This window comes from Petromyzon marinus, chromosome 6 (assembly GCF_048934315.1).
Source record: "Petromyzon marinus isolate PM22_M1 ecotype Great Lakes invasive population chromosome 6, UKy_Petmar_22M1.pri1.0, whole genome shotgun sequence".
NCBI lineage: Eukaryota > Metazoa > Chordata > Hyperoartia > Petromyzontiformes > Petromyzontidae > Petromyzon > Petromyzon marinus.
In genome coordinates this window covers 17567793-17581955 of record NC_133672.1, presented here as the reverse complement: position 1 = coordinate 17581955, position 14163 = coordinate 17567793, and the positions used below count along the sequence as shown (strand labels likewise).

General features: G+C 46.7%; 1 protein-coding gene across 1 annotated transcript in view; it reads right to left on the bottom strand.

Moving 5' to 3' along the window:
* TIMM50 (translocase of inner mitochondrial membrane 50) overlaps positions 1-10016 on the bottom strand; it is a 40353-nt gene extending 30337 nt beyond the window's left edge. The window contains exons 1-7 of the mRNA XM_032947607.2: positions 9605-10016; positions 6737-6768; positions 5734-5755; positions 4312-4370; positions 2426-2545; positions 1914-2018; positions 504-602 (exon numbers count right to left, since the gene is read on the bottom strand). Of these exons, the coding sequence (XP_032803498.2) occupies positions 504-602; positions 1914-2018; positions 2426-2545; positions 4312-4370; positions 5734-5755; positions 6737-6768; positions 9605-9959 (792 nt within the window). The 5' untranslated portion in view covers positions 9960-10016. The remainder of the gene's footprint in view (positions 1-503; positions 603-1913; positions 2019-2425; positions 2546-4311; positions 4371-5733; positions 5756-6736; positions 6769-9604) is intronic.
* Between the last annotated feature and the right edge of the window lie 4147 nt (positions 10017-14163).

Genomic DNA, 14163 nt, shown 5'->3' with positions numbered 1-14163 from the left:
CAATTAGTTTTACATTTCTGAATCACAACACCAACTGGGCTTGGCTACCAGCAGCAACTTTTAATTACGCTGTGTGAAACTCTCACGTATCAGCTGAAAGCAAATCGATTCGGAATTTCCACCATACAAAATATGGACCCCACTTCACTTGTAATAGACAATGCAGCGGTGGCTAGGCAAAGCATCGCCACATCCTAACACATACCACAGCACCATCTAGTGGAAAATGGTTCCAAACGACCTCATAAAACAATCGGTCATTTTTTCATATATTTTCTGCACAAAAGCCGATAAGCAAATCACCCAGAATGTGCCACATCTCGAATACGATGGGATTCTTTCTTAGGTCATTGTTAATCGGGCCGAGACCATCAACTTGCTATACCTGAGAACCCAGTTGCGCCATTGGGAGAGGTCCAGATTAGATTCCAGGATCTCGGTGGTGCCGCCTGCATGCTCTGGACACTGCGTTTCCCACCAGAGCTGCCCCACGCACGCCTCACCTTCACATGCTGGCCCTGCAGGTAGCGCGTGGCGTCCCGGAAGAGCCGATACATTATGTACCCCTGGGGATCGATGCTGTCCACCAGCGGAAACGCGGTCTGTATGCATTCACAGTACCACCACGCACAGTGGATATATCGTCAAATAAATGTTGGCATCTTTTCATTTATTGTTTTATAACAATTAATGGTAATACCTGCGTCAAGACGTATGGGTTGAGAAAAAAACATCATTCATGAAAAATACAAAATAGAAACTGAATAGTGTGCAAAGAGACACATTAAAAGTGACCAAGTGATGGAGAGGAAGGTGTATAGTTGCACACACCTACTGCTGTTGTTGACATGAACGTGGACAGGCCTTCATCTCCCCCCCGTTGAAGGCAAAACGCTGATAATAATGACAATGTTTGCATGGGAAGACTTTGTCTTACGATAGTAGCTGCTATGATGGCCAGGAAAATCAATAAGTTGCTGTACCATTTGTGTACATCCTCATTTGACCAGACCTATTCAGAGTGAGCAAGCTTTAACAAAATTATGTTGTCTAAATAAAATGAATATGGGTTTCCTTGGAGAGACTGAATTAAGACGTGTTATATAAAATGTGTGCTGAGATTCCTCAAGAGACTTAACTGACTAACAACGGTATAAATATTGCCTGTGAATGTGCAATTAGAAAGATCATGGCAACATTATGGATTTTTTTTTTTCCCATGGAAATATTTTTAAACAAGTAGAATGCTGCCGTGGCATAATTAATGGATCGCACGCTGGACTTGCGGTCTGGTTCAATCTCCCGGTGCGACAGTTGAAAAATGGTGCAAGTTGCTTAAATTCCCCTCCGCCACTCCTTATTTCTGCCCACCCAGCAGAATAAATGAGCACACTACAGCTAATCGGTAGCTCGCATGTGGCAAAGTGTGGGGGAGCGGTGATGTAGTGGTTAGCACGCTGCGCGACGAATCCGGCGGCCAGAATTCGATTCCTGCTCACGGCCAACACCGGTGAAGGTTATCGGAACTGGTCCTGGGCCTCCCTTAGGTCAAATCAGCCTCAAATAAGTGCCTGGTGCGGTGTGTAAACATCGCCACTTGAGAGATAAAGGCAGCCAGGCGTGGTTGTTGGCCACCCACCCCACGTGCCGTGCCGGCCTTTATCGGTGCTCGCTACCAGCACTTGTCCCAAGTCTTTTAAGGCTGTACGGGGGATCTTCGCATTGCCATCTCTTCCCAGGACGTCTGGCCAGCGTATGGATGAGCATGGACAAAATACCGTCGAGAGGGGCTCTCCAGAGCTCCTTCGATGGGAGGCCTTTCCACCGCCGGCAGTGGCATGAGCAAACGATTGCGGGGCTGCACGTTCTCCTAAAATAAAGGTGGAGGTTGTAAAGCAGACGGTCATGCATACCAAGCCTGTTTCCGATGTGAAGACGACGATCTCGAACAACTGGCCCACCTGCTGCAGCAGATAGTCGATGCCAGGACGCTTCTTAAATCGCCACCCTGTGCTCAACTACAGGCAAAAAGGCAACCGCACAGACCGCACGTCAGGATAGGTTAGCTGTTCACATTTATCGTATGAAACATCGCCATGTCCACGTGACAGTTACACGACTACATAGTGCACTATTTAGGAGGACACACGTTAAACGCACAGGATGTGACCAATGGCGGAAAAAACTGATATCGTTCACGTAACCCACGGGGAACAAAGCATAAACCTTCAACTATGCATGGTGTTAATCTGCAATGGTGAAGTAACGTCCTTGGTGTCCTGATTAATTTATTGATTGGCGGTAGGCCGAGTGCCTGAACATAAACACGCATTTATTTGCACGAACGTCTATTTGATCACAAGCATACAAATGTGCGCGTGCGGCTGGCTGGGCACGTGTCCATGTGCATGCTCGCGTCCCATACCGACCACTCCGGGTGCAGCAGCACATCGGTGAGCTCGATGACGAGCGTGTAAGGGGGCTGGTAGTATGGCTCGCGGAGGGGGTCCGGCAGCAGCTTCTGGCTTGTCGGCTCAATGATCATCTGGGTAAAAAAAATATAATCGTCGGTCATATACGATCATATCGATCCTCATTTGACGACGATTATTTGGGTATCCCATTAGTAAAGAAGCTCCCAGCATGTGGAGCCAAGTATCAAACATTGTGCCGAACAACACGCGTTGCATGCCGAAAGTACAAAGCACACAAACAATATCCTGAAGCAGAACATTAGTGCGAATTGTATTAGCAGCTTTGATCCTTACCTGTGTATCGATAGTGCCATGTAAATTTGCCATTTTATTGAGGGAATACTGTGCGATTCAATCTAGATTGTAGTAATACTGTGTGATGTTATCTTGGTGTGGTCTGGGACTGCTTTTGTTGTTGTTTTTGCTGCCCTGCCCAATCTTGATAAATCTGACTTGTATAATTAATTATTTCTACTTAGTGACTCGCTTACCTTTTTCTCTATTTTGCACTCCTATTGTTCTTAGCATCTTCTGTTGTTGCAACTTGCAGACCCGCCCATAGCGGACATCTGTGAAAAAGAGCTTTGCAGCTCATTGGATTCCTCCAGGATAAATACAAATTCTGATTCTGAAATCGCAGAGCTGGTATCCCATATTCAAGGGTAGCAATACATCTTAAAAAGCACAAGAGGAAATCTCCAAATTTTGGAACACAGCATGCATGCAATCACATGCAAAAGGAAATGATTCAATAATTGGGGGCACCAATTCTTGAATCACGTAATCTGGAGCACACCGCAGAGGTTAGAGATATAATCTGCTAAGGTGTTTTTGCGCCATAGCGGTGCGCCGTGGACTAGGGGAGCAAAGAGCTACGTGATTCCATTCATCCGCAAATTTTTTTGTCCATTTCAAGGGAAGCGCGAGGTATGTGACTCACAGCTAAATTAGCGGAGTTCCAAGTCACGAGTTTGAAATTATCCAAATGGCACAAATCCACAATATTGGTCCACATCAAATGATTGTGCATTATTTTAGACTTTATATCCAAGCCAATCTTGATGAAAAAAATGAAGCATGATTCTTCGAATGCGATTTGGAACAATTATACAATGCTGTAATAACATTAATCCAAATGGAAGTATTATGATATCTTGTTGTGAATTCCTGCGTAATTTGAGATGGAATTCCCAAGTGGTCAGATGTTAACTACCTCGCCTGGTATACAGGAGGTTGTGGGTTCGATCCCAACCCTGATGTCTGTATATTTTGAATTTGTATGTTCTCCCTGTGGCCGCATGGATTTCTCTCAGGGGTCCTCCATGGTTTTCCCCTCCACATTTAGAACATGCACTTACAGTATTGGCTGCTATAAATTTCCACTTGATAAGCCACTTCATTGGGCTAAAAGAGCTATGTAGCTCAGTGGGCCTTACCTGGTAAAATAAAAAAAAATGTTTATATTTAGGGATGACAGGGTAGCTACAACTTAGACAAAAGTACGTGGAAGCAGAGCGCCACCTATTGAAATAGTTTGCACAGTGTGAATGAGCATTCGGTTTTGAGAAATATTTTGTGGGCAATCAAGACATATTGCCATCAATATAGGCGAAAAACTAGAATTAAACTACTGCTGCAAGTAAAAATCACGAAGAAAAAGGCGTCACTGTACTTACATTCGCGTCTTAAGGTGAGGCTATCTTTGATGACACATTCACATTTGTTTTAAAACACTAGGGTTATACATTCAAATAACCTACGAAAGTCCCAAATTCTCACCGTTAATAGTGGCAAGTAATTGGAGAAAGCTTATGTGACAATACCAAGCTGAACTCACCTGTCTGTAGTCCTTGAAGTACTGATAAGCACGTCTCACTTGTTGTACTACAACGGGATCTGCAACACAATACACACCATTGTCATTCCGTACGCAGGATGAGCGTACATTGTCCTGTTGATTTATATTTATGGTGGGTGTGAACAACAAACTATGGAATAAGCACATATGGATAAAAACTGTCGCAGTCGATAATATGAATTATGACTTCCAAGATTGCGATTCTGACGTCCTAGATTTAGTTCTGATGATAAATGTACAGTAATCCCTCACCAATCGCGGAGGTTAGGTTTCTGGAAAAGGCTGCAATAACCAAATCCACGGTTGGTAAAGTACAGGGCGTTTGGGAAAAACGGGGTAAGAGCAACCAAATCCACGGTTGGTAAAGTACAGGACGTTTGGGAAAAACGGGGTTAGAGCAACCAAATCCACGATTGGTAAAGTACAGGGAGGGCGTTTTGGAAAAACGGGGTTAGAGCAACCAAATCCACGGTTAGCGAGGAATTGCTGTCGTTTCAAATGAGACGTCAAATCTCATTCCTAAACTTGGCTGATAAAATTGTCCTTCAATTTACCCACGGTGAATGGAAACAAGAATAATTGGCAAGTTAAACGCTCGAACACGAGAAGATTGATTTGTTTGGTTGTGTTGGATGGTGGAAGGTAATAACGACACAGAATTTTTTTTGGTACAATAATTGTGGCCTAACCCAAAAATGTATTATGAATCATGGGCAAAAATGCAAACTGGAAAACACCATTTGGCTACGTTGACGTGGATTTATGGCGTGGCAAATGAAAACATTATTTTCTATTATCAGAGACATGTACAGATTACATCACAAGCAGTACTTTTCATAACAAAAAGGTGAAAATAAAGTGACTCCTATTCTTCTTTCGTATGGTGGGGGAGTTGACCAGCAACGTCCATATGGAGGCTGGTGAACTAGTCAACAGCTTCAAGAGTAACAATGCTGTCCAAGAATAATAGCTGAGCGCTCCCACATCATTAGCGACTACATAGCAGCCAGTGCAGCCAAAGCAAAGGTGAATGCAGAATGAGGCAATGACAAAACATAGTCGTCAGTATATGGCCGACAGCCCATTCGTGAGGCTATGTACACATCATACAACACGATTTAAAAACATGAATATTCAAAGTTCCACATGATAACATTAGCTGAAATCATGGTCTCTAAATGATAGCTTTCATCCTGTTCTAAGTGAAAAAAAAAAGTCTTTCATTCCCATAGCATGATACACCAAAAACGTGCACCTCTAAAATTAACCAAACATGCTCTCTGACATTGCACCTGGCAATTACAAGCCATGTCTTCTTCATAGACATACTAATGGTTGTTTATGGTCATGACAAATGCAGTGCACGTTCTGGTTAATTTATGCTCCCAAATGGGTCCTTACCATTATCAAATTCATCCGGCACCTGTGGATAAAAAAAACCCCATCAATTCACTGCTCATGTGTTCACACTAGATTCACACGCAAAAACAGACACACAATCCATGAAAACTAACATGTAAGGTCAGACAGAATCCACATCATTGACTTGACAATCCTGTAAACGTTTAAGGTACTACTGAACTATGCCACCCGGTTTACTTTGCAACTTGTACAAAAATATACGTAGATACTTAAATGAGAAGGAAATGTGCTAGCAATGTTTCTTGTTGTGTGTTTCTTAGCTTGTACAAGAGATGAACATTGTATTCAGTTGAGCACACGTCTTATGTGTGCAGCTTAGTGATGTCTTAGAAACATGCGTTGAGTATTTGGTTACTATGCATTTCCATATGATCATTTGTGGCCAGGTCGCTTCTGAAAAAGAGCTATATAGCTGTTGGCCTTACCTGGTAATAAGAAATATTTAAAAATACTTTTTAAAAAACACGCTTTAATGAAATGTACCGTACTCGTAATGCCAGAACTCCACGACTCCAGGAAGTGGCCACAAAGCTTGCCATAGCGTAAGGGGCCGTGGTGATTTACAGCCCGTCAGTTGAGCGTGGACAATTAGACCCAAGCCGAAACATAACAGATTAAAAATAATGTTTAAAATATTTTTTTTTATAGAATATAGTATTGTCATCAGTATGACATAAGTATACCAACTTTGCAATCGATACCACATTGGGAAGTGGGTTAAAATTGAGTTACAAGATTTGAGGATACGACAATAACAGAGTTAAGAGAAAGCGTGTAAAAAGATCGTTGTAAATGTTTTCTTTTATTTTTTATGATAGAATATAGTATTGTCATCAGTATGACATAAGTATACCAAGTTTGCTGTCGATATCACATGGGAAGTGGGTTAAAATTGAGTTACAAGATTTGAGGATACGACAACAACAGACTGAGTTAAATAAAAGCGTGTAAAATAAAACATAGAAATAGAGATAACACGCACCTCCTTTCCATCTTCGTCCAGTGCATTGGCCCCTGTTAGCAAGAGCAGATGCAATTACATGGCACACTCATTCATAAAATGTTAAAGTAATTGTTTGTGTAATCGATATGGCACATAACAAACATAACTATGGAAAACAAATACACATTAGTACACACAGCATTTGGTGAAAAATTGTTAGATTTCCTTTATTTTTATGAAGTTTTGTTAACTTTTCCACAGTAAATATACGGTCTTCCCAGTTTTCGACCAAGCCCTAACTTTACATTTCGGTATCAATTACTTTTGGGATAACCCTTTAATATACACACTGTACACATGCAACCAAGAGCAAGATTGTATCTCAAGGGCAGGGGTCAGCAACCTAAGTAACAAGAAGAGGCATTTTTTCCGAATTCGGTAAAAAAAACCCTCAATATTTCAAATACCGCACTGCAATGTGGTGAATACAGACGGTTGGTCCTTAATAAATGACGTCACGAAAGCAGCAGTCCTTCAAGAGTCGCATGCAGTTCCAGAGCCGCAGGATGCCGACCCCTGTCCATGGTAAACTGGACTTCCATGGTAAACTGGACTTCCATGGTAAACTGGACTCCCATGGTAAACTGGACTTCCATGGTAAACTGGACTTCCATGGTAAACTAAACTTCCATGGTAAACTGGACTCCCATGGTAAACTGGACTCCCATGGTAAACTGGACTCCCATGGTAAACTGCACTTCCATGGTAAACTGGACTTCCATGGTAAACTGGACTCCCATGGTAAACTGGACTCCCATGGTAAACTGGACTCCCATGGTAAACTGGACTTCCATGGTAAACTGGACTTCCACGGTAAACTGGACTTCCATGGTAAACTGGACTTCCATGGTAAACTGGACTCCCATGGTAAACGGGACTCCCATGGTAAACTGGAAGAGCCAGGAATGCATTGTGTTGTAAAAGCAGGAACCGCCTCCACTACGTGTTAAGAGTGTAAGAAACCAAGTTAAGTTAATTCAGTTTTGTCAAGAAACGGCTGCCCGCAAGGGGGCAGCCAAAGAGCCGCATGAGGTTCCAGAGCCGCAGGTTTCCGAGCCCTGCTCTAAGGGCAGTGGTAGCTCAGGGCTGACTTTCTCACACATCATACACTGACTCACTCACACATCATGCACTGACTCACTCACACATCATGCACTGACTCACTCACACATCATGCACTGACTCACTCACACATCATGCACTGACTCGCTCATCATACACTCACTCACACATCATACACTCGCACAACCACTGACCCATTCACTCATCATGCACAGGTTCACTCATCATGTGCTGGCTTACTCGCACATCATACACTCACACTGCTGCTGACTCGTTCACACATCGTGCGCTGACTCACACATCATACACTCACACATCATACACTCACTCACGCTGCTGCTGACTCACTCACACATCATACACTGGGAGTGTCGTGCTGCCAGCTATGGCTGCAGATTTTGTCGTACATGTTATGTATATCGTTTATTGTTAAATTTAAAATCACAGTTCCTATGATTACTGTTGTTACATTGTTTTTGTAGCCTTATTTTGGTAATTCGAAAACATATGATTAATTTAAATTGTCTTATGGTTGTTGTTGTTGTTGGCTTGCACCACATTGTGATTTTTGCACATAGCGTTTTAATAAGGGTTTTTTTGCGTGGAATATTTGCTGGTTGAATTCCAGGATGTTTCTGTCGCACGTCGTCGTTTTGGGATGTTCTGTATTCATATTTTGTTTGTTGTGGTTGCACCCGACTTAAGAGCCGCATGGCTCACAGGGCTATACCTAAATAAATGAAACTTGAAACCTGTGTGAAGAGGCGACAGACTGCACATGGGTCGTCCAGTCTCAGCTGATGCGTGCTGGTGGGTGATTGATACTTGAGGATTGCCAAGACGAAACGTTTGGATGCTGTCAGACCGCTTCCTACTGGGACACACCATGGATATCATGTGCCCATCTTGCGCAATAATTGCAAGGGGGTTTCCCGCCTTCGGGAATTTTTAAGTGAACCCATGTAATGAACTACAAAGACGTGGCCGATTACAAATTCTAGACGGCCAGATTAACTTAATTGACCAATTATCCCAGCTGGAGTGTGGAGTTTGAACGCCACGGGAGGATTCTCAGGAGACCCCACCGTGACCTTGAGAGCACGTGGAGCACGTGTAACGTGACCTCACGCGCACGGGGGTGGGGGGCGGGGCTGTCATGCACGGGCGCCAACCCTCACGCCGAGAGACTTTAACGTCACCGGCGCGCTATGTCGTCATAGCACGCCAGTGACGTCACCGCGTTAACAAACACGCCAGTGACGTCACCGCGACGGGCCACACGGCGTCGTCATGTCGACGAACTCGACAGTGACACTATAGAGTCTTTCTGTTTGTTGTTGCATAATGAAACTCTTCACGTGGCACAGGGGCACGAGCCGCCGGCTCGAGAGCTACGCAGCCCGCGGGTTCCCTCACGGCCCGGGTCTGCCTCACGTCAAAGGGATCTCCCGCCCCCGAGAGCCCGTCTACCCCATCCACAGGCCAAGCGCACCCTGCTACCCCGACCCCTCACGACCCGTGGCCACAGCCCAGGCGGGTGCATTTTTACAGACTGCCCTCTTCATCCCGTGCCCTTAATCTGGGGACCCCCCGGACCCCCGGCCCTCATCCCCTCCCCATGTCTGGATCCCCTCCACACCCGGACCACCTCCTGCCGGTCCCCCACGAGGACGCCTTGACAGCCCAGAACTCCTTCAGAGACACCCCCCCCCACCACTCCTTGGCACGAGTAACCCACCGCCTCCCGGCTTCCAGCCTCGGGTCCCCGTCGGATCCCCTCCGTACCGAAGACGTAGACGCCGGCGACACCCCCGCAGAGCGCGAGAGCGCCCGCGAGGCGCAGCGCGAACCCGCGGGCCCGCTGTCGCCGCCTCCGCGTCTCCTCCTCATCCTCCTGCTGCTGCTGCTGCTGGGGCCCCGAGACAGCGGCGGCGGCGGCCGCGGCTGCTCCCGCCAGCGTGGTGGCCCCGGGGCCGGGCGACGACGGGGCCGCACCGCTCCACGGGCGGCGATGGGACCCCGGGACCCCCAGGCGGGAGCAGAGCGGGGCCGCGAGACGCGAGTGGAGCGGGTGGTAGAGGGGAAGAGAGGGGAGAGCGGCGCAGACGCGCGAGCACATGGGGCGCACGAGCGCGGCCATGGCACCGCGCGGGGCTCCTCCTCTCGCTGGGGACGGGGGATGGGGGCGTCACCGTGCAGGGCTCCTCCCCCTCCTGGCGCTGGGGGTTCAGCCGGGGGGGGGGGGTCACCGTGCAGGGCTCCTCATGGGGGGCGTCACCGTGCAGGGCTCCTCATTGGGGGGGGCGTCACCGTGCAGGGCTCCTCCCCCTCCTGGTTCTGGGGGTTCAGCCGGGGGGGGGGTGTCACCGTGCAGGGCTCCTCATGGGGGGGGGGCGTCACCGTGCAGGGCTCCTCCCCCTCCTGGTTCTGGGGGTTCAGCCGGGGGGGGGGGCGTCACCGTGCAGGGCTCCTCCCCCTCCTCCCCCTCCTGGCGCTGGGGGTTCGGCGGGGGGGGGGGGTCACCGTGCAGGGATCCTCCTGGGGGGGGTCACCATACAGGGATCCTCTTGGGGGGGGGTCACCATACAGGAATCCTCTTGGGGGGGGTCACCATACAGGAATCCTCTTGGGGGGGTCACCATACAGGAATCCTCTTGGGGGGGGGTCACCATGCAGGAGTCCTCCTGGGGGGGGGTCACCATGCAGGAGTCCTCCTGGGGGGGGGGGGGTCACCATACAGGAATCCTCTTGGGGGGGGGTCACCGTGCAGGGATCCTCCTGGGGTGGGGGGGGGGGGTCACCATACAGGGATCCTCCTCCTAGCGCTCGGGGTTCGTAATGTGGTGTACAATCCAGCAGTCCATACTCTTTGGTTCTTTCAGTGAAATCACGTAGGTGGAAAATACAAGATCACGACGCCTGCTTCGGCAGTTTCCCTGCTGTGATTGTCTCACCTGATGACGGTCGCTTGTGTTGCGATCGAAACGTCGTTATCTATTATTGTCTACCTACGTGACTTTACCGAAAGAACCAAAGATTCTGGATTCGTGTAGTCACTAAAGCTTCACATCAAGATTGAATCCAGCAGTCGTAGAATGACAGTACAGTAGTGTCTGCAGGTCACCGGCATTTATTACTCCCATTTCTGTCCACGTGCAATGCAGATACAACGTCGCATATCCGACTCGCTGGGGACTGGGGTATATAGGCAGATATGTCATTAGGTAAGATATGCAAACCTATATTCTCAGCTCTTTCGGTAAAGTCACGTTGAAGGGAAACAATAAAATATATATGTAAAACAATATTTTTTTATTATATATAAAACAATATTTTTTATTGTTTTATATATATTTTATTATTTTATTGTTTCCCTTCAACGTGACTTTACCGAAAGAGCTAAGAATATGAATTACTGCAGTCACGAAAGCTTTAAATCAATATGCAAACCTGTCAACCCCTTATCAGTGCCTACCTTATTACGGACAAATTCAGACCTTGTCACCCCGTGCCCAGTGCCGGATTATCCTCGTAGCAAAAGTATCTACATGTGGACCTTAATGCGGTCCCCCGGGGTTCCATAGTGCCCCGGCTCTCGCATAATGTCCGTGATGCAGTCATGTTTAGTCTCTGTTGATGGTCGGCGATGCGGCAATCGACTCATCTCGACGAGCTGTACTCACGATGCACTATTCAAGTTTGAAATTTTCAATGCTCATATTTGGCGTTTCGACACCGCGGAGTGGCACTGATTTCGGATTCATTGTACCCCAGTTGCGGAGTGAAGTAACACCCCTGGAAAAAAAAGTGTCCCAGAAATAAAATATTTAATTGCCTCGGCCCATTTTGTATTATTTGGTACCCCGGGGTACCGTCATCAGGATCATTTGCTACGGGCCCCGCGCCAAATGCTTCCAAGCTATAAATTCCGGTTCAGTGATTGTGCACTTGCTCTATTACTATAGTACTATACCGCCTTCAACTTTTATGAACGACTGGGTGTTTAAGGTTAGCGATTTGTCATTATCTGGCTGTATAGCAAATGAAAAAAAAATACAATTACTTTACTATGCAAGTAAAAAATTTGTGTTTTTTAAATTTAGGGTCCCTTCATAACATATGCTACAGGCCCCGCACTAGCTTAATCCGGCACTACCCGTGCCCTCATAAAGCTCAACGTTTATCCTACAAAATCCCATCACAAGGGAGAAACATTTTTTTGCCCGTATTGAAACGGCTATAGGCCGTATGGACCTGAAAACTCAATTTCCCTGTACAAGAATACGGGTAAACCGTATGGGTCGGCATCTATGGATATGTGAACAGCTGTAGAACATTACGGTTATACCATGCACATGGTGTACTTAATGTACTGCAATATGCGAGGGGTAAACACCACTGCAGTACCTCATGTCGACAGCTCCATCCACTGCCCATTCGCTGTATTTAAGTGGCTTTGGGACCTATCATAGCTACAGATGCATCAGAGAGATCACAACCAAACATCACAACTACTGATGCAGTTATTGACATTTAATTAAAAAGTATATAAAAAGCATATCAAAACAGTAATTACATTGACAAATTACACAATAAATACAGTACTGCACTCTTACATTTATTAAGTACGATATACAGAATTTGAAAGTTGCGTAATATTTGGCATCGTGCCAGGGGCAGACGGTATAACGCTCACACTGCAGATGGTGGTGGAACTTGTACAGCAAATCAAAATCCACGCTGCTTTGCACTCCGATAATTTGGGCAGATTTTGTAAAAACAAAAAAGACAATTGTGAACATTTTAGCAAGATGTTTAATCCAAAAAGGGCGACGGTTATAAAGTTGAGACTGGCTGAGGTGTAAATTAACTGACACTAAAGGGGGAGTGAATACATTCAGAAATTAATATGATTAATTCAATTCTGGTACTGCTGACGAGATTCAAAGAGAAAACATGATAATCCTGAATAAAGGATCTCGTATTTCTCTCAACGGTCTGCCAGCTGTATTTGTTCACCTGAGGACGATTGCTGGTGTTGCGATCAAAACGTCGTGGTTTTTAACCTTTATAAAAAAATATCTACGTGACTTTACCGAAAGAACCAAATAATGATACAAATAATGCTTAATACATCGTAAATAAGAAACCATGGCCCCTATTAACATAAGACTTTAGGAATCCTATATCTGATAATTTGACTGATTGAGGGCAGTTTTAGGGAGATAAAAAATATTCTGCCAAATACTGCAGGTTGCAGTTAGGTTCTTTTTATGTTAGCAAAGCATTCTGCAATGCCTCAGTCTGCATAGCATAATGGACCAAAGTGGGTGCAGCTATGGCAGAGCTGATATATTATACAATATCCCTGCCATTCACGAGCCACAATTTCACACGTGGGAGCGTCAGGTGGGCATGGAGGCCTGCTATGGGTGTGGCATTCTGACACGCACTTTGAAATAACATTCACAAACATCTACCATTAAAGCAAACTCTAACCATCCCATTACAAAAGCCATAAAGTTCCATATGCCCGGCCATTCTATACAACCAGCACATCATACATGTGTAGTGTGGTGAAATACGTGGCGCACACTGTTGGCCGAGGGCAACTGAGGACAAACGCGTGCGCGACACGAGGTTGCACGGGCAAACCGCCACTTAATTTGGGAGAGAAGTTGGTGCAGACCAGGTCGGCCCAGGGTTGCACGCTGACACCGGAGGTGTTGCGATGAGGGGTGATTGATGGCCTGACAGGCGCTAGCCTGTCTGGCCCTAAAGAGACACAAGGGAGGAGCTGGACAATTGGGAGGGGGATATAAGGATGGGCGTGAGAGCGGAGCGGGAGTTCGTGTTGCTGGGGACAAGAGAGAGAAGACGTCTCGCCGCTGCCGCTCAAGCTGGGAATGGACCTCAACCCTCCTGAGTCGCCGGGCGGGTCATGGTTGATCCCCCCACCCGGGAAGGACGAGTGAGTGGGTCTGAGGGAACGTAAACGAGGGCAGCGGTGGAGTGTGAGAGGCTGAGTACAAGCCTCTGTGTGAGAGCTGCTGTGTGCGAACCTCTGTGTGAGAGGCTGAGTGCAAGCCTCTGTGTGAGAACTGCTGTGTGCGAACCTCTGTATGAGAAGCTGTGTGAGAGCTGCTGTGTGCGAGCCTCTGGGTGAGAACTGTTGTGTGCGAACCTCTATGTGAGAGGCTGAGTGCAAGCCTCTGTGTGAGAACTGCTGTGTGCAAGCCTCTGTGTGAGAACTGCTGTGTGCAAGCCTCTGTGTGAGGGCTGCTGTGTGCGAGCCTCTGTGTGAGAACTGCTGTGTGCAAGCCTCTGTGTGAGAACTGCTGTGT